We start from the raw sequence: 21,484 nt of genomic DNA, 5'->3' as shown, positions 1-21,484 counted from the left end.
ACCAAAGTAGCGTGATCCGGTAACCAAGAGAATTACGTAACCACTTCGATGCTGAATAGAGGTAATCCTGTCGCATCTATTCATACATATAGTCCTTTTGTTCATCCATTTGTACATCTATGAATACATGCGACGGGATTACCTGCGGAATTATCTCTATAGTATTATTCTATTAACCCTCCTCGAGCTTATCTAGGTGTAAGGCGGCTTTTATTTGCACAACTGTTGGAACTGTATTGTGTTGTAAACTTAAATCAATCTTTTGTCTACCTGTGTTTTCGCGGAAGGTGTAAAACGGGTGATGGAATGCAGTTTAAAATTTCCACCAAGGCCGAATCATTTCACATTTTGGATGCATTGTAGCCGGCGGGGACCCAACTAAAGGCTGCTAGTCAGGTGTAGGGATGCGTGTATTTGGATTCCTCTATACGGTGTTTTTGTTTATAATTTTATTTCCTAATTTAAGTCTCGTAAAAAGCAAATATTAACGTATCAATTTGCTGTAAAAATAGATATGTATCTCTTTTGAATCTCACTTAGTAAAAACTGTTTTTATTGCTGTACTTTTGCCATTTGCTGTTTAGCTTTCAAATAGAGGTCATTATTCAATATTCTAGAAACACTGAAATAAACAAAAACAGCTGACACATCCGGCAAGTGGAAGAAGTGATCACATTCAGATCTAAAATCAGTCGCAAATTTTCTTCAGAAACCTGCGGTTTATTCGTTTCTCACAATGTTCGTGCTGAAGAGTATATTATTTTGCTGCATTTTAAGTATCTGTTATGGAGGTTTGCCAAAAACTTACATGAAAAATGCGTGCTACAAGCCTGAATTCGACAAAGGAATAAAAGGAGTCAGGTAAGCTTATAAAGTTATCATTGATCGAGAATTCTTATTCAGTGGGTGCGTCTTGTAAAGAATTCACCTAATTTGATTGGTTTTTTGGTGTATAATATCTCACAATAGTTGATAGTGATATTAGTCAGTGCGTGCGCCGCCACGCAACGGTGGCACACTTGTTGCTCCTCAATGATCGCGCGATAATACGACGCGTAAAAAACGTGCGATAACTAAGAACGCAATTCGGCGGCTTAGATGTTCGTCGTGATGGTTTCGTTCATTTAAAACAACGGGGATGTCCTCACAAAAGTAACTTTCTTTTTTTCTGAAAGAAGGCAGTTTTTCTCTCAAAAATTACATTAAAACTGATTAAGAATGAGAATAAAAGATAGGATTTTGTCTTTTGCCTATCCAATACCGTAAACGTTCGCCTAATGGCGCTATGGACTCCCTTGACATAACTGCAATGTTAGACACAAACTAAAAGTGCCCTCCCATAAAAATCCCACCAGCAAATATGGGCACATACCCTTAATTATTGTTAGGATTGTTAGAGGAGGGAGTTCTTTATTTGTACATGAAATTTATCCCCAAGGCAAAGGAGCCCAGGGCGCCATTAGGCGAACGTTTACGGTATCGTGTCATGATGGATGGGCTGGCCAACTCAAAATATTGGCCAGCCCATCCATTATGACACGATATTGGATATGCAAAAGACAAAATCCTATCTTTTATTCTCTAAGTCTATCCAAGGCTAGTTCAGTTGTAAATTTCGAACGTTTGAGGACTTGTTCTCAAGTTGTAGCAGGTGCCATACGGTAAGAGTGTCTTCAGTGTTAATTGTTCTCATTATAAATGTCTCAAAATATTAATATTGACAATAATTAACAACCTATTTGACCTCTCCAAATATTCATACATTGCTTACCTGTGTTTTCATATTTTTCCTGAGGTGAAAAATGATTTATACAAATTATGTGTAATTTGCGATTATTTTTGGAGCAACAATTTCTTCGTTCCAATATCTATGCCTGTATGTGAATGCACATTAAACACATACACAGCACCTGTTGGAAGTCTACATGGATCAAATCCATGGGTTCCTACGGACAACTTAAGGGCCGATCTGAGGGCTGATGACACACATTAGATGCGTGTATTGGATTCCCGGTCGGAGCCGGCAGTTTCAGTTATTGGAACTGATCCAAGGCTGCCACTGATATTAAACCAGCGATAATTTTGTTAAATTGTGCAATCTTGCCGTAACCATTCGGGTATAAGCCCACCCCCCTAGATGGCAGATTTCACTTCAAAAATGGGGGTGGGCTTATAACCGGGGAGGGGCTAGTACTTGAATTTAGAAATAAGAAAAATCATCCCCATTTGTATATGCCCAATGTACCAGTAATTTCTATCATCTTTGTGTGGAATGTTAATTATCAACTGATATTTTTTTATATTTGTTTTTAAATGTGAGAGAAAAGCATTGATTTGATTTAAGAACTTGGCCAAAATTTAGTACTGGGCTTATAGCCGAGTGCACCCTTGTTCCCAGAATGTTTTGAAAAGTAGGGGGTGGGCTTATATGCGGGTGGTTACGGTATATATACCGGTACTTAATGTAATGTATTTTAATATCTATCGGTTATTTTTTGATGTTTAAGTTTGACCCCTGGGCCAAACTGAAAAACAATGTTTACACTGAGTTTTGTAACCCAGGCAAAAGAAGTTTTAATATAAATAGATATGAGGGTGGAGCTTTCTTTATTCACGTCAGAATCAGTGAAGCAATAGAAATTCAGAAGCTGATCACGATCAATCGGGCATAGCCATAGCATCCGAAAAAGTTGGCTCAGGAGTCAAATGACATGTTGGTGAATTGTTTATAGGGAGTTTTCATACTTTGAATTTTTTTGATCCCCCTTAATTTTTAGGACACAAATTTTTTTGATCGCCCTCTATATGATCCAACGCCACCACCAAAGTATTTATGAACACTCCTTTAGCATGGTTAATCTGAAAATGAGCAAACTTTGCTCTGAAGATACAGGCAATCATCAAAATAGCCAAATAACTCCCCTTGAGCTTGAGAAGACCTGCATTATACATTTAACTTAGCTCTAACAATTGTAATGTTAATGTCTCTTCCTCAACAGAACCTATGCAAGGCCGCATGAATACCTCAAAATCAAGGATCTTCCAGCTAGTTTTGATTGGCGGAATGTAAATGGCACTAATTATGTCAGCACAACTCGTAATCAGCATATACCAACATACTGTGGCAGCTGCTGGGCCATGGGAACAACTAGCTCTTTAGCAGGTAATATCTTCTTAATTTCCTACATGTATATGTGACATGATTAAGGGGAATGAGTCGCATGTCGAGCCTGGTCAAAAATGAGTTTTACATTACGTTTCGAAAGAGGACATGTAGAGCTTTCAGAAACTGAAAACCCCAAGTTGATATGACTTTTCTTTGCGAAGTTACATCACTTTATCAATCGCTGAAAACAATAGAAAAAAAAAGAATTTTAACACTTTCTTTGCTAATATCTCAAAACCAATGTTAGCGACATCCGACTCGTTCCCCTTGATCGTGTCACATATGTGCATACCTCAATATATGAGCATTGTTGCACGGGCTTAACATGCACAGTTTACCTATGCATAATCCTATCAGAACCAGGAATGGTCCCCCTTCTCTTTTGAACAGCTTAATGTGCACAGGGTTTGACTCTCCCTGTACACAGGACCAACAGCTTTACGTGAATTCCGAACCATGGACGTCGCACATACACTACCTATATCTGCACGTGCTAAGCAGTGTATGCATGGGGGTGAAAAAAAATTCTACAATTAAATTCTGTGATGTAACTGAACTTAATTGAAGGATTCCCGACCATATAGGAACTTTTTGGGAGGGAAGGGAATTTTCACCTAAGGCTCAAGGCTCGAACTCTCGTCGATCGTATCTCGCGGCCGGCAGCGCAACACCTTAACCGCTCGGCCATCTCACCCTCTCATTTTCTCAACATGTTCTCATAGAATTATTTTTGCGAGAAGTAAACTTTGGACAAAAAACCATGAAATTGCTATTCACATAGTTCTTTTTGTGCAATTCCAGTTAAAATTGTTGTCTACTCACATTTTAGTGAATTTTCACTACTACATGTACACTAGTGGTTTCTTCAGACTGTCAAGTGGCAACTCATCACATCTGACCTTTGTTTTGCAGATGGCATGAACCGCTGTTGAGGGTGTGATAAGTTGTTGGTCAAAGATATTATTGAGTAAATAGCCATCTCTTCCTTATTCAGAATGTCTTTTCCTTTTGGCATATCCAGATGGCTTCTTTCAGGGGGTCTATTCACTCAATAAGTAGGGCTCAACCGATAATCGTATCGAATATCGTATCGGCCCGATATCGGTATAGGATCGGATATCGGTAAAAAAAATTTCAAATTAACTGTCAATGATCCTAGCACTTCGCCAAAAACTTGCAAATGAATTTTTTTTTAATTTACCAAAAAAAAAATTTTTGTTTACCGATATCGGATCGCATATCAGCCAATATTATAGCATCGATATTGGATCGGTAGACAAATGCCATTTCGGTTGAGCCCTGTCAATAAGCCTCTGTGGAAGGATTTAGCTCAATCTTCCACAGAGGGTGTGTGGATTTCAAATGGAATCATAGACAAGGCTCCCTAATTCCTTTGCAATGATTTGAGTGCATACTGGACTAGAATGTATTTTGTTTTTATTTTTATCAATTCTCAGATCGTATCAACATCAAGCGTAAGGCAGCATGGCCATCAGCATACCTGTCTGTTCAGAATGTAATTGATTGTGGCAATGCAGGAAGTTGTGAAGGTGGAGGACAAATAGGAGTGTTTGCATACGCACACAAGAATGGTATCCCAGATGAGACATGTAATAACTACCAAGCCAAAGATCAAGGTGAGACAGTCAGTGGCGGCACCAGGAATTTTTTTGGGGGGGCATTGGGGGCAAAGTGATTTTTGGGGGGGGGCAAAATCAAAATAAATTTTTCAAAAACACTGCAAAAAGTGAAAATGTTTGTAATTTTGAGTTTTTACTAGGAGGGAAATTGGGGGGCAAGAGTTCTGACTGGGGCATATTCCCCAAGAGCCCCCCTGGCACCACCACTGGACACAGTTGAGGGAACAAATTAGCAGACCCAGATTAATACCAAAGTGCAGAGTGGGCTTGGGCCCATGGCCTAAATCTTTACCAACTCACCCCTCCCCTAAAAAAAACAAGATATGAATACTCTACCCATCTCAACAAGAAACTGGGTTATTTCAACTTGAAATAGCCATTTGGGGGGGGGGTCAAGGTTACCTTTTTGTGGGAAAACCTGAAAAACTTATTCGCTGTCGTAGTGAATATATGTCATACCATATTTTACTGGTTCACGCTTGGTTTGCATACCTGTTAGCAACCCATTGACTTTGTGTTGTGATCATTTTGATTGTGGTTCCGAACATAGATAGCATGAACCAGTTGACCTGGCAATGATCGATTTTGATGACATACTACAGCGGACTATTCTAAAGGTTGTTCGGCTTATTTAAGGTGGAAAAACTAAGACTCATAACACTGTGTATTGATATAGAGTGTGAATTTACGCGAGCGTGTGTTGGGACATTGTTGACACATGCACCAACAAAAACCGAATAATTTCCACCTTATATAACCCGAACAAACTTTAGTGTGCAACACATCTTAAACTGTTCTTGATATCTTCATATTTTGTCACTTGGTAGAATGCAAGGATTTTAACCAGTGTGGTACCTGCACAACATTTGGTCAGTGTCATGTGCTACAGAATTACACTAACTGGAAGGTCGGTGACTATGGCTCTGTATCAGGACGGGAAAAGATGATGGCTGAAATCTACAAAAATGGACCAATAAGGTAGGCAGTCTTTCTGCATATTTAAATTTGTTCCAATTAGCCTTTTCGAGATATGGCGTACACAATAGGAGGGCAGTCTTCAATATGGGTAAAACCCAGCAAATTCAAAAGACTTTACCCATTTCGTGCAGCACCATCCTATTGTGTCCGCCATATCTCGAAAAGGCTAATTCCAATGGTTTAAACTGGAAGAATCTGCACTCCATATAGCTCCATGTGTTGTGCTATGAGAACTCCTATTTGAATTGTCATGTATGGGAGCAAAAACTTATGTACTTATTTTGTGGCAAAGACTAGAACATGAACAGTGATCTTTAATCTAGCATGATAAATGTTAGAAAGGTTTGTGCATATAGCAATGCATAGTTGAAACATCCCCTGCCATAATATGTGTATCATCCCTTCTATGAGCGACAATCACACCTAAAACTTTTCAGCTTTTTGGCAGATTTCAGCTCTTTTTATTGCTCAAATTTATGTTTTTTATTTTATTTTCAGCTCAAATTAAGTCATTTTACCCCAATTTCATGCTGTTTTTCAGCTTTTTTTGAGCATTTTCAGGTTTTACCACTAAAAGTCAGTTTCAGTTCTGAACAATTAAAACCTGAAACCAATTCCATACTTATCAGGTCTGTAATCATGAATTACACAGAAATAAACCACTTTGGGCCTTTAGAATCAAATAAAGAAGTACTAAGAGACTGTTCTCTAACTTCTCTTTAAATGTTTCAAAACATTTTATGCACAAAAATCAATTTTGGATAATACTAGAATGCAAGAGTATATTCCATTATATGTCAAACATTTATTTAACTACAATATATCCACATATATTTTTAATATATATGAAAAATAAAAAAGGATATTTTCATCAATATTGTTAGATTTGTGGAGAAGTATATCTTCAACTATTTGTTTTCAAAAAAACTTTTACAGAATTAATATAATTGCAATATAATGTAATGAACTAAAATAATACCATGCGAAAACAAGGCCTACAAAAGGTACTGTATTTGTGACCACTTCTGAGATTGCTAATAAAAAGCCAGGATCCCCTGATTTAATTCAACCGATCAGATTCACCAGTACACAAATTCATGATCTAAGCACTAGAATGAAGTAGTGATTTGATTTGATTTTGCCTCATTTGTTCAGCTGAAAATTAAAAGGGCATATATCTGTAATATTTTTGAGAAATAAAAATTAATTTAGTCAGAAATTTTACAATATAATATGTCTGATATTCTGATGTGATCTGTTCCAACAATAAGCACATTTTGTGTTATTTTTAGTTGCAAATATGATTACAGAAAAGAAAAAAGAAAAAAACAGCAAACAGAAAAAGGAAGAACAGCAGAAAAAAACCCTTTTTTGATAAGAATGAAACAAGGAAATGTTTTGCAGGAAATGATAAGACTGGTACTTGCTTTGGAAAGGTTATTAACTATAGCTGCTTTGGTTCAGCAAGGAAATTAAAGTCATTGTTAAGCAAAACAGGTACCAGTATCTTACATTGTATAACATTCAGTATGAAGCAATACTACATCAGAATCTTTTCATACTCTGCTAAATAAAAACAAAATAAACCAACAATTTAAAATTATATGAACAAAAATGTGATGCTGAAAATTAATCTTTTATGTTGTTGAAAATAATTGGCAAATTCTTGTCGAAAATTCAATATCCTATATTGACCCACGTAGTCGAATTATCTTCCTCAAGGAACTGTTTGGATTGGTGACACAGAGCCCTATGTCATATATTCTGTTACCCTCACAACCCATTATTGAAAATCACGCAATGTGATTTGTTAATGCGTCATGTAACTTCTATGCAGAGCATTACGCTTACAATTTTATATATATTAAGCTCGTAATATGCACTGTAACTTGCGCTGTGGATATGCATACACGTTTTACCTTGATGCAAATATTTGGGGGAAAAGTGATATTTTCTTTTTAAATCGCACTATTTTAGGGTAAAGTAATGCATGTATAAATAAATGTTGCTGCCTCATCCTTTATACCCAAGTAATGTTTCCTTAGCAGTAAAAATGTTTTAATGATGAGTTTGGCTGCACCTCGCTCTTTGTTTACATTTTTACTGCCTCTGACACATTATTTGTATGTAAAGAAATTAAGAATAGGGCATTATTCTTTGCATGTATTTCTTAAAATTGAGCCAATCAGAGATATGGTCAGTAGTGCAAAAGGAGATTTAGCTTAAAATTGCCACGATATCTAAAAGCCCTATTTTGATTGGTTACTCATCAGGGGGTCTATAAGAAATAAGTTGAAATAACACTCTTAAATGTTGTTTCTTTAGAAGCTGACTGTGAACCACTGATTGGCCCATGTGGTTGTCTTTTATAGTGCCTAATTGCCTATATAAGTTCTTGACCTGTGTCACTCCTCATGGGCTATTGTTCACTCTAGCATTTTATTTTGAAAAAAGAGTCCTTGTGGGTTTAAACAATAAAGGATTCATTTTGTTTAGTCCTCTATGTTACAGGTTTAACCACAGTTTTAATTTACATTTACCACTCAACCTTATAACAAAAGTTTTGGTTTTGTTTCGTCTTTTTTAGCTGTGGAATCATGGCGACTGCTACACTAGAAGCTTTCCAAGGAGGTCAGATTTTCCAAGAGTATCATAGTATGTCAATGGTTAGTAGATCAAAACTTTTTCCTTTGTTTTGTCTTTTTTAGCTGTGGAATCATGGCAACGGATGGACTAGAAACCTTCCAAGGGGGCGAGGTTTTCCAAGAATATCATTTTATTTCCTTTGTAAGTAGATAAACATTAGAAATTGTACGCAAGATTGCCGCCAGGGAGTGTTGCATCTGACGTCATCCTTTAGGCAGTGGCATGGCAGCCGGGATCAACAGTAGACAATTTTGTGTGCACTGCTTGTGCATGGTGAAGAAACAAAGTGCATGTTGCTCAAATACTTACAAATCTTGGATGTAAGCCTTCCCCTTTTACATGTTTAATGTTGCCACATTGAATGATATTGTGCATTGAGAATTATTTCTATCGGCAAAAAATATTTCCATCGGTCCATTTACAAGTTGTACCCCCCCCCCCATCAGTTCTGAAAAGCTGGCTATACCACTGCCTTTAGGGACATGTCAAGTGTTTGGGCTTTTAGGATACTGCACGTATGGTGACCCAGTTCCAATAATGTATTGGGTCAATCAGCAAAACAGTCAATCATGCCACGTTTCTACTTGACGTAATTAAGATGCAACACTCTGGTCCGTATGCACAAAAGAGTTAGACCGGGTCTAAAGTTGTATTGGAACTCTTCCTAAATAAGTTAGGAAGAGTTACTTAGGATGAATCCTAAGTCGAGCTTTATGAAATAGGACCCTGGTCTAAGTGGAATTTTAGTATCATGAGAATGGACATTTTCCTTTACATTTGCTTAAGGGCTGGGGTATGAGCGTTTGGACAGTATTTATTGTGGGACATTAGAGCACATCAGACATGTCAATTGCATTCTGAATACTGAAGAATGTCCTTCTGATATCAAATAATTTTGATTTTTGAAATTAGCAATGTAATACACATTTTATGACAAATTATTAAAATTTGATATTTTTCAAATTTTTGATATATAACAGTCCTCGAAATAAATTTTATAAATCTAATGATATATTCTTAAAGTGTATGTAGCTGGGAGGAAAAGCTGGCGATCAATTGAAAATTTTGACTTTTTTATATTAAAGATATGGATTTTTTCCCCAAAAAGACCTATTTTTTTTTTTGGTGTTTTGGGAAAAAAATCCATATCTTCATCGGTCAAAAAATTTCAATTTTCATCCCACCTACTATACACTTTATATAAATCATCAGATTTATAAAGTTTACTTCAAGTACTGTTAAATATCAAAAATATCAATTTTAATGATTTGCCATAAAATGTGTATTACATTGCTAATTAAAATTGATATTTTTGATATTTAACAGTACTTGAAGTAAACTTTATAAATCTGATGATTTATACTTAAAGTGTATGTAGGTGGGATGAAAAGCCGACGATCAATTGAAATTTTTTTGACCTTTCGTATTGAAGATATGGATTTTTTTTCCCAAAACACCAAAAAAAAATAGGTCTTTTTGGGAAAAAATCCATATCTTTAATATAAAAAGTCAAAATTTTCAATTGATCGTCAGCTTTTCCTCCCAGCTACATACACTTTAAGAATATACATTAGATTTATAAAATTTATTTCGAGGACTGTTATATATCAAAAATTTGAAAAATATCAAATTTTAATAATTTGTCATAAAATTTGTATTATATCGTGAATTTCAAAAATGAAAATTATTTGATATCAGAAAGACATGCTTCAGATTCAGAATGCAATTCGACACGCCTGAGGTGCTCTCATGTCCCACAAAAATACTGTCGAAACGCCATAAACGCTCATTCTAGATCCCTTAAGTTATTTTGTATTATTTTTGAACGTTACATTAAAATCTTTAGAATTTGCTAGTTACTCTAGTAAGGAAATAAGAGTAAAGGACCATTCCTGATGGAACATAATTCCAGTCTAACTCTTTTGTGCATATGGACCGACCTCTGAGTTTATCTCTGCCAGTGACTATAAGAAGTTGCAATGCAAAGTGGATATGTGTAGCATTCCGCTGCTGTAGATTGAGTGGAGTCTGGATTCCACATGCTGGTTACAGCAACCATGTGAACTTTGAACTCACGTGCTGATTACAGCAATCATGCATGACATGCATGTAACATCCACTTAAACCTTCCACCTCACATCTTAGGAAAGGGTTTATGTGTTGGGTATGAACTTGCAATGGATATATGGATGTGTGATGCACTGTAAAAGTTAGTGAATCTACTCCAGATCATTGACAAATTCATCACTGGCCCCAGTGGCGTGCGCAGCACATTGAAAGTGGGGGCCAGGTTGTTCAGTTCCCCCGAATGGAGTCTGATTTAGGTGTGTAAGGTGCGGTTTTAGCGTTTTCCCTGAATTTCCCCCAAATGACCAACAAAAGTAGGGGCCCCCTCCCCCCCTTTGAGCACGCCACTGACTGTCCCATCTGTTAATGAGGGCTAATGATTCTATGAAGTACATCACATTGGATTATCTGTTGCTCAAATGCGAGGCTACAGGCATTTGTTAAACATTTATAATGGAATAAGTCACCCTCGTAAGTATGTATGTGAGAAGCGCAACGAAATGTACATATCCATCTATAGAAACCATGAGGACTTAACCAATTTGAGGTAGATCTGTTCTTAAATTAGTCTATGTCTCATCATTTATTTGTTCCTAATCCATTTCTGTATTACTCTTGGTCTTCAGATAAACCACATCATCTCTGTAACTGGCTGGGGTGTGGATGAGAATGGTGTTGAATACTGGGTGGTGAGAAACTCTTGGGGACAACCCTGGGTAAGTTGATAACCTGATATCTACAAATAGTTTGAAATTCACTCTCCCTGTGTGGAAGATTAAGATAATGTCTTCCACAGGGGATGTATGGATTTCAACTGGTATAGCTCATTGTAAAGAGCTCTCTTTCCCCCACTCAACACCATAGTGGGTAACCATGATTATACTTCAATTTTTCAAATACCCCTTTTGCATGAATTGTAATCTTCGACCATACTTTAATGCACTGGTTACTAACCCTGTATGCTGCCCTCTTTGATTACTTATGCTGTTATCATCTGATCTCTGTTAAAAAATTGTGTACAGCATTTATCCCTTGTTCTCTAATTCAAAATGATGCATTCATAACGTGAATTTTTCAAAAACTGGATCCGGATTCGGCCGTCTGCGGAAATCATGATGATATGATATCAATCATATACCTCTTCAAATGTTCATCTGTTTATTTTTTTATTTATTACACTTTATCACTGGTATATACAATAATTATAATATAACATCAAAATATATTGCACATGAATATTCAAAAGTACATACAAAAAAAAAGGAAAAAAGGAAGTATTGATAAAATTTTGCACCAGTGAAAGGCAAGAACTAACAGGTGCAAAGCACCTCTAGGACAGTCCCACCAAGGATCAAAACAATGAGGACACCCCCCCCTCCCAAAAAATTTGGAAAAAAAAAAACAAAAGAATTTTTGAAAAGAACAAAAAAAAAACCTACACAAGCCTACAACCAGAACACTGGCAACATGTAACCCAAGAGCATGTGATCAAAACTCTCCTCTAGTTTGTTCTTGTACCACTCAGAGAGCTGGCTCTTAAAAGAGGACATGTTGACAGTGGATCTAATGGTTTAACATATAATGACAATATTTGTATCTTTCTCTCTTTTATTACAGGCTGAACAAGGTTGGGTGCGTCTTGTAACCAGTAAATACCTCAATGGTAAAGGTAATGACTACAATCTAGGTATAGAGAAAGAGTGCGCATACGGAGATCCCATTGTGTCATAAAGGGCGCTCATTATTATAGGTATCAGAACTAGGGGATTGCATATCGCTTAGCACGACTTAATAATACCATTCTTCTTCAATGGAATTCACATACCGTAAAAACTTGTTAGTTAGCATATATGTGCTATATTACTATTAAGTGCTTTTAAAAACATGATATTGTACCAAAGTGTGTCACCTTACCAACTGAGCTAATGGGGTTGAGACACATTTGCAGGTTTAGTTGTTCGTATGTAACTATGTGTATTGATGATTTGCTCAAAGCCCTTTACACTTTTGTGGATGGGCTCTTCATGTTTGCATGTTTTAAAAGTGCTTGATAGTAAGCACATATGCTAACCATCAAGTTTTTACGGTAATTCAAGTCAACTCAAATATTTTTTCAGAATTTCTGAGGTTTGTCATACAAATTTGAGACTGGATAAATGGTAGATATGCAGTACGACTATGATAGTCTTGGGATGATATGTTTCAGAATTTCTATGAAAACATAATTGAAGTTGACCAAATTTCATGCACAAACCAATTGTGTAACCTTGCCACTAAAGTTTGTTCGGCTTATATAAGGCAGAAAAAATAAGACTCATAACACTGTGTATTGATATAGAATGGCGTGCACGCTTTTGGAGCACAGTGCGTACGCTTAATGTGTGTTGTGTAATGCGTGACTGGCGAACGCTTATGTGTATTTACACAAGCGTGAGTTGGGACTTTATTGACTCGCACAGTAACAAAAGCCGAATAATTTCCGCCTTATATAAGCCGAACAAACTTTAACATGCTGAATTCCAGTGAAGAAAAATGGGGACAATTCAAACTGATGATGTAACATGCAAACTCCCCCATCAGAACATGCCTTTTATATTGCTATGAAAAATCATAAAAGATTTTGTACACGGATTTGTAAAGATTCTAAAACTTAGGAAACAGAAAAAGTGAATATTCAAGTATAGTATAGAGGCCGTCAGCCTTTCGCCATCTTGTGGGTACAAATGACCTGTGTGTTCATGCGTCGGACACTATGCGCAGGGTGCAGCTTGCCACGCAGCTGTTATCGCGGATCAACGCCGTGATTTTGCTGTTCACACATATCGCGCATGGAGATCGAACGTCCATCACAGCGTGTACCCACAAGATGGCGGCATATGACATCACGCTGACGGCCTCTATTGAAAATGATGCAATTAGGTAGAATAAGTTGGATTTCATGAAAACTTATTCCAAGATTTGGCCAAAAACTATATGTGGCAAATTATGTGCTTGTCAGAAGTGTGGATACACTTGTAGTGTGTGACAAAAATTTAACATTGTATTGCAGGATATTTTAGTGGTGTTAAGTTTTCTTGATCTTAACTATTATGTAATATTTATGCAGACTTTTATGCATTTGTGGTTCTGAAATGATCTGTAGAAATTTAAAACCGCATGAAAATTTCCCGCTATACAGGTAATATGCAGAACAGCAGTTACCGTATTTCCTCAAATAGTCGCCCCTTCAAATAAACACCCCCTCCCACCACCACTTTTTTCAATCAAAATGTTTCAAAAATGCTGATATTTCCATGCTATCTTGCGTAGTAAGCTTACCATGGTGCACACATGGTGTCGGTTGTTGACGAAAATCTTATCCATTTCATGTACATATCCTTAAAACTTTTGAATCCATGCTTTCTTCAAATGTTTTCAGCTTTGACAGCCAGTTGCCATGGCAATTGCCATGAGCATGAAAGTTACTCTTAAAAACACAGTGATCAATCTGTCATCCTAACCAGCTGGACTTCACTTGGGTCACCATACTATATGCCCTCTGGCAATTCCAGCCCTGAAACTCACTCCCCTGCTCAGCTGACCTCCAGAGCACCAGGAATGTGTTGACATGCAAAAGGTCAAACATCAGCAGGTGTCGAGGTATATAAGATCAAATTATGAAATCCAATATCAGAAAATGAAACCAGTGAAACAAAATTAATTACCCTCGCTTTTCTCTAATCGAGGGTAATTTTGCTAAAGTTCTTTAAGGACCCGTCGACGAAATGCCCAAACCCAAAAGTGAACTGGAAGTCATTGTTGCTAAGTTCATAGTTTGTCATTTCAGTGTGAGTTTTAAACTTACCTAATGATTTTAACATGAATTATTGTTCTAAAAATGACCTTTAATGAAAGCCCCCTTTTGGAAAATGCAACGCCTCTGGGGGCCACTATTCGAGGAAATGCAGTATTAATTGTTGTAAGTGCCTTAATTATAAGGTAAATAATGTGGTAGTTTTAGATGCTTTGTTCTGTTGTCATTAGTGTACCGTGTATTTATGTAGTATTCTAGAAGATTTATGAAGTCTGAAAGACTTTATTTCACATTTTATTTATTATAGATCAGTAGATGTTATTTTTTGTGTAAACATTAAGTTATTTAGTAGGTTTCTGGGAGCAGGTAGCACTCAAATTTGCCCATACTTGTGTTTTATGTAGAATATGGTTAGATTAATTGGCAAAATGCTCAGGTTTGGAGAAAATCATAAAAAAAGCATGATTTTGTTTTGGTCATCATAAAAAAACTGAGCATTTTTACATAAATTTAACAGTAATGGGGTGCCAAAGTTTCCATACAGGGTTAAGACCATGTTGTAAATTTGTCTCAGTAACATGTTAATGTCATCAGAATTATTCAGTATTTTACAGTACATAAATGTCTACATTGTAAACAAACTCAATAGGCAACTACAAGTCATTTATATACATTTGGTTTGAAAAGAGTATTTTGTGGCAGGTCTTAAACTTGGCCCCATACCAGTGCAATTTGTACAGCAAAGTGTATTATCTGCAGTGCATCAACATTGTGATAACTTCCAAAAGGCATTGAAACTTTGTATTGCAGTCTAGTGGAGAAGTTTTGCCATTAAGTAATAATGTTGCGTATGTCACTTGTTGCAGTACCAAATCATACGCACTAATCTAATCCTGCAGAGGGTACACACACATACAAGGGCGGTTTGTTGGTATGCATGCATTCCAACGTTTGATTAGACATTTGTGTACATCCATATCAAAATGATGCACTTGTCGGCTGCTACATGTGTCTCATTTCACACAAAAGCTAGGATTCATCATCATGAATACTAGATTCATCTCAAGTGGAGGTCACTTCAAATCATCCCCAAGTCACATGATTTAGGAATATGTTCTCTGTATTCCTAAATCAAGTTACTTCAGTATGATTTGAGGTGACCTCCACTTGAAATGAGTCTGGTATTTATTCCTAGGTATTATGTAAAATAAGACACATGTAGCAGCCGACAAGTGCATCGTTTTGATATGGATGTACACAATTTGATGTTATTGTTTTCAAGTAAAGTTGATCCCTTATGTTTTCATCTTCACAATGTGCAAATGTGAATCTAATCTTTCAGAGTTTTGTTAGTTTCTTTCTCGGACAAGAGAATAATCAAGTGGCTTGTGAAATAGTACTATTTTGATACATCTGTATGAATTGGACTTTGTATTCTGTAAATGTGAACATTTTATTATAAATTTCAAAACTGTAAATTAATAGTTGTATATTTCAAAATATGCTTGTAAGTATGTAACTTGGTGTTTTACCTGTATGTACTCTCAGTGATAATTTGCATATTATACACTGTCCAGCAGTTCAAAGTTCAAATTAACTCGCTTGATATGTGTCATTTCTTATCAGTCACATTAGCATTCAGCTGTGTAAAGAATGAACATATTTCTTAATGAAAAGCACAAAAATTTGCTTGATTACAAAATGTAGATATTGGTCGGTGTAGTGTGTAGGGTTTACTAATTTCATGACAAAATAGATTATGTAACACAACTTGCAGTCACATACAATGTCACATTTAAGACAATTACAGTAAATCATACCTCAAAAAGCAGTTTTAATCAAAGGTGAAATATAAGTTGTTCTTATTCATTCCAAGAGTAAAACATGTGATGTGATCAAGCAAAATCAGTCAGTTTGGAAACACTTCTATTGTTCATATCTTTTGGAACTAAATGTTTGATTTCAATGGGGTTTTCTTCAAAATGTACCTTTGCAAACACTTTATTCAGACTGATTTTGCTTCATCGCATCACATACGAGGTGTATGTTTGGTTAACGGAAGTTGCCAATAACAAACTAACCAATTGTATACTCACAGTGCAATGAACAATTAAATGATCTTGAAAGACTTATATGTTGGGTTTATATGTATGGAGCACTATCTTGCTCATTTAAAGCCAAAGTTAACATTTCCTAAAAATTACAGGGTATAATGAAAGAGCATTTGTGTGATGGGGTATTCCAGTTGAAATCCATACACCCCCTATGAAAGACATGACCTTAATCTTCAACACAAGGTGGGTAGATTACAAATGGAATCACCTATTCAGGTAACCCCATTTGAAATTCACACTCCCTGTATGGGAGATTAAGGTCATGTCTTCCATAGGGGGTGTATGGATTTCAAGTGGAATAGCCCAAATCAGTTCCTTTACAATTGTCTTGAGTAGATCAAATGGTGCCACATGTAAGTAAGGTTAATGTAAGAGCACTCAAAAGCTTGAGTATACCAAATTATAATAGAACAAGTAATAATAAGAACAAGTAAACAAGGTGAATTAACAACAAAAGTCAAGGTCACAATGTCCACCTTGGTTTATTTATCTGTGTATCCTTACATTTGTGTATTTATTATGTTCTTGATACACTGGACAATTTTTCATCCGCTCTAAATAAACTATGGTTTATATTTTCAATATATTTGTTTGATTTGTTTAATTTATATAAAAGGTATTTGGTTTAATTTGCTTTTGCATAAAACTGGTTTTAGTTGGAAAGAAAAAGAGCAATTTACACCAACTTGATGTTGGAAACAAGTAAAATACAGACTAGGCGGCATACAGAGGAACACTAAAAAACAACAAAATAATGTAGACATATAATTAGGTGAAATTTTGTAGCCTCATATTTCTTCACCACAAGGCTCAAGTTAATAAAATCAACCAATTTTACTCCCTTATTTTAATAATTATTAGCTTATTAAGTAGAAGTTACTAATATTGTGTAGACTTCTCCGTAGTCCACCTACCATTGTGCATACACACGTAAAACTCAGATTGTGTGCACAATTGATATATTTTCCTGATCTGTTCAGTCACCGTACGCCCTCTGTTAGATTTTTTTCTCGAGGACACACGGTCACTAAGGTGAGCAATGTCCTAAAATAAACAGACTGGGAAATCACAGGTAGGCATGAAGGGAGCCCTCTTCAAATAGGTAAAAACAATTGAATACCTGGGTGGAAGAAGGGCTCAACTCCATCAAAACTGTTTTTGAGATATTAAGAAAAAACTTCATATTTCGACACGTTTTAGAGACTGAATGTTTTCATCTTCAGGGGACCTTTAATACATGCACATACATCATTAAATACATGTGAAATGACATATGATGTTTCCATGGCAATGGTATAGGTCTTAATACGACCTTTTTTGGCCCTTCTTCCACTAATATATACTGCAAGTGCTAGTCCCGTAAGCAGATGTGTTATAATAGCTACAGAAATTTAGTAATTATTTATTAATTCCACAAGTAGAAGCATGTAATATGTTTGCAAGATAATTCATTGTAGTGAAAAACAGATTTCATGGATAAACAAAACTCCACTTTAACCCAATATTTGTGGAAGAAAGGCCCAACTCTTCCACAAAGAATGTGTTCAACGTGACTTGGAAGACTATTCAGATAGTGGATTTGGGCCCTTTTGTTACACACAAGGAAGAACAGTCTGCTGACAATAAAATGCTGGGTCAAGCTCATTTTCAATTCAGTTTCAGTTTAAAAATTGTTCATAATATTCTCTTTGTCCATCTAAATAACACATTGAGTGATACATACGGCACCAATTTATTGCTTGTAATGTAGGCAGAGCCTCCAGTCAGCTATATAATAGCCAGTCAGCTATATAATAGCAGTCGGGTCCACTGTCCACTGACTGTCGGGTGCGCAGTAGCAAAGTGAAAATGCCTATATTTGTAATGTTTCAGTCCCATCAGGACTGTAGTGTGTTTCCAACAGCACCATTTCATTAGCGATAAGCATTACGCATTGAACCTTGATTTGATAGGCCTAACCACTTGCCATTAGGTAAATCTGTTAATCATCATATCTTCCACTCAACACAGACAACAATTTGTCATATTTTTCTTAGACAAATCTTGAATCATACAATGCAATTAGTAGCGTCCCAGTGAGACATGGGTAACCTGTTCCGCAGATTCGTCAGTTGTTTTACGCTAACTGTGTGGGCTCAACACCTGCTTAGATAGAACTAGCACGGTCGCTGACTACTCGAAAAGAGTTTTATCTAAATGGCATCGCACATATAGGGTGGTCATTTAAAGCTTTGAAATGGGTTTTTTTTTCTCCTTCTTTTCTTTACTTTTGTTTTTATTATTATTGCACTGAACCAAGAAGATAGCACTGAACTGCTATCTTCCGAAGATAACACCAAACTACTATCTTCTGAAGATAGCACAAACGACTATCATCTGAAGAAAGCACCAAACTACTATGTTCTGAAGATACCACAAACGACTATCTTCTGAAGATAGCGCCCCAATACTATCTTCTGAAGATAGCACCAAACTACTGTCTTCTGAAGATCGCACTAAACTATTATCTTCTCAAGATAGCATCAAACTAGTATATATATTCTGAAAATAGCACTACATTACTATCTTCTGAAGATAGCATCAAACTACTATCTTCTGAAGATAGCAGCAAACTACTATCGTCTGAAGATAGCACTAAACTACTATCTTCTCAAGATAGCACTAAACTACTATCTTCTCAAGATAACATCAAACTACTATCTTACTATCTTCTGAAGATAGCACTAAACTACTATCTTCTCAAGATAGCAGCAAACTACTATCTTCTCAAGATAGCACTAAACTACTATCTTCTGAAGATAGCATCAAACTAATGTCTTCTGAAGATAACACCAAACTACTATCTTTTGAAGATAGCACCAAACTACTATATTCTGAAGATAGCACTGAACTACTATCTTCTGAAGATAGCACCAAGCTACTATCTTCTGAAGTTAGCACATACCGTTAACCTTTATCTTCTGAAGATAGCACCACTGAAGATAGCACTACTATCTTCTGAAGATAGCACCAAACTGCTATCTTCTGAAGTTAGCACATACCGGTAACCTTATCTTCTGAAGATAGCACCACTGAAGATAGCACTACTATCTTCTGAAGATGGCACTAAACTACTGTCTTCTGAAGTTAGCACATACCGGTAACCTTTATCTTCTGAAGATAGCACCACTGAAGATAGCACTACTATCACTACTGTGCAGAGAGCCATACCTGTACATGTATCTCGCAGTCAGTTTCGAAAAGAGTAGGGTGTTAACCCCTGACTGTTCCCAACCCGTCCCGGTGTTCAAATGGACCCCAATGGAAATAAGCTTCAATAGAGGCTTTCTTGGGTTATCCAGGGTTGTCACAACCCGAACAAATCAAATCAAAATTCTGAAGATAGCACCAAACTGCTATCTTCTGAAGATAGCATCAAACTACTATCTTCTGAAGATAGCAGCAAACTACTATCTTCTGAAGATAGCACTAAACTACTATCTTCTCAAGATAGCACTAAACTACTATCTTCTCAAGATAGCATCAAACTACTATCTTACTATCTTCTCAAGATAGCACTAAACTACTATCTTCTCAAGATAGCATCAAACTACTATCTTCTCAAGATAGCATCAAACTTCTAGTGAAGATAGCACTAAACTACTATCTTCTGAAGATAGCACTAAACTACTATCTTCTCAAGATAGCACTAAACTACTATCTTCTGAAGATAGCACTAAACTACTATCTTCTGAAGATAGCATCAAACTACTATCTTCTGAAGATAGCACTAAACTACTATCGTCTCAAGATAGCATCAAACTACTATCTTCTGAAGATAGCATCAAACTACTATCTTCTCAAGATAGCATCAAACTACTATCTTCTCAAGATAGCATCAAACTACTATCTTCTCAAGATAGCATCAAACTACTATCTTCTCAAGATAGCATCAAACTACTATCTTCTGAAGATAGCACTAAACTACTATCTTCTGAAGATAGCACTAAGCTACTATCTTCTCAAGATAGCATCAAACTACTATCTTCTCAAGATATGACTAAACTACTATCTTCTGAAGATAGCATCAAACTACTATCTTCTCAAGATAGCATCAAACTGCTATCTACTCAAGATAGCATCAAACTACTATCTTCTCAAGATAGCTTCAAACTGCTATCTTCTCAAGATAGCATCAAACTACTATCTTCTGAAGATAGCACTAAACTACTATGTTCTGAAGATAGCACTAAACTACTATCTTCTCAAGATAGCATCAAACTACTATCTTCTCAAGATAGCATCAAACTACTATCTTCTGAAGATAGCACTAAACTACTATCTTCTGAAGATAGCACTAAACTACTATCTTCTGAAGATAGCATCAAACTACTATCTTCTCAAGATAGCATCAAACTACTATCTTCTCAAGATAGCATCAAACTACTATCTTCTCAAGATAGCATCAAACTACTATCTTCTCAAGATAGCATCAAACTACTATCTTCTCAAGATAGCATCAAACTACTATCTTCTGAAGATAGCACTAAACTACTATCTTCTGAAGATAGCACTAAACTACTATCTTCTCAAGATAGCAATAAACTACTATCTTCTGAAGATAGCACTAAACTACTATCTTCTCAAGATAGCACTAAACTACTATCTTCTGAAGATAGCACTAAACTACTATCTTCTCAAGATAGCATCAAACTACTATCTTCTCAAGATAGCATCAAACTACTATCTTCTGAAGTTAGCACATACCGGTAACCTTTATCTTCTGAAGACAGTACCACTGAAGATAACACTACTATCTTCTGAATATAGCACTAAACTACTATCTTCTGAAGATAGCATCAAACTACTATCTTCTTAAGATAACACCAAACTACTATCTTCTGAAGATAGCATCAAACTACTATCTTCTGAAGACAGCATCAAACTACTATCTTCTGAAGATAGCGCCAAACTATATCTGAAGATAGCAGCAGCAAACTGCTATCTTCTGAAGACAGCATCAAACTACTATCTTCTGAAGATAGCACCAAACTATATATGAAGATAGCACCAAACTACTATCTTCTAAAGATAGCGCCAA

The 21,484-nt window shown here is 36.2% G+C and overlaps 1 protein-coding gene across 2 annotated transcripts; it reads left to right on the top strand.

Moving 5' to 3' along the window:
• The first annotated feature begins 646 nt into the window (after positions 1-646).
• Positions 647-16,986, top strand: LOC140135625 (cathepsin Z-like). 2 transcript variants are annotated; one of them, XM_072157196.1, is made up of 7 exons: positions 647-861; positions 3,000-3,163; positions 4,624-4,803; positions 5,634-5,784; positions 8,493-8,571; positions 11,124-11,213; positions 12,115-16,986. In XM_072157196.1, the coding sequence occupies exons 1-7, from the start codon at positions 737-739 to the stop codon at positions 12,226-12,228; spliced, it is 903 nt and encodes a 300-aa protein (XP_072013297.1). In that variant the 5' UTR covers positions 647-736; the 3' UTR covers positions 12,229-16,986. The 2 variants fall into 2 exon arrangements, with proteins under 2 accessions (XP_072013297.1, XP_072013296.1); XM_072157195.1 differs by lacking the exon at positions 8,493-8,571 and adding an exon at positions 8,372-8,450 and having other exon boundaries at positions 649-861.
• Positions 16,987-21,484: the final 4,498 nt, after the last annotated feature.

The sequence above is a fragment of the Amphiura filiformis genome, chromosome 16 (assembly GCF_039555335.1).
Source record: "Amphiura filiformis chromosome 16, Afil_fr2py, whole genome shotgun sequence".
Lineage (NCBI taxonomy): Eukaryota > Metazoa > Echinodermata > Ophiuroidea > Amphilepidida > Amphiuridae > Amphiura > Amphiura filiformis.
Note: the sequence above shows the minus strand (reverse complement) of the source record. Positions and strands in the feature narration are given on the sequence as shown.

Coding starts and splice junctions, on each gene's coding strand:
- LOC140135625 (XM_072157196.1), top strand. CDS start 737: ATGTTCGTGCTGAAGAGTATATTATTTTGCTGCATTTTAAGTATCTGT. Junction 4,804..5,633: donor CTACCAAGCCAAAGATCAAG/GTGAGACAGTCA, acceptor GTCACTTGGTAG/AATGCAAGGATTTTAACCAG. Junction 11,214..12,114: donor ACTCTTGGGGACAACCCTGG/GTAAGTTGATAA, acceptor CTTTTATTACAG/GCTGAACAAGGTTGGGTGCG.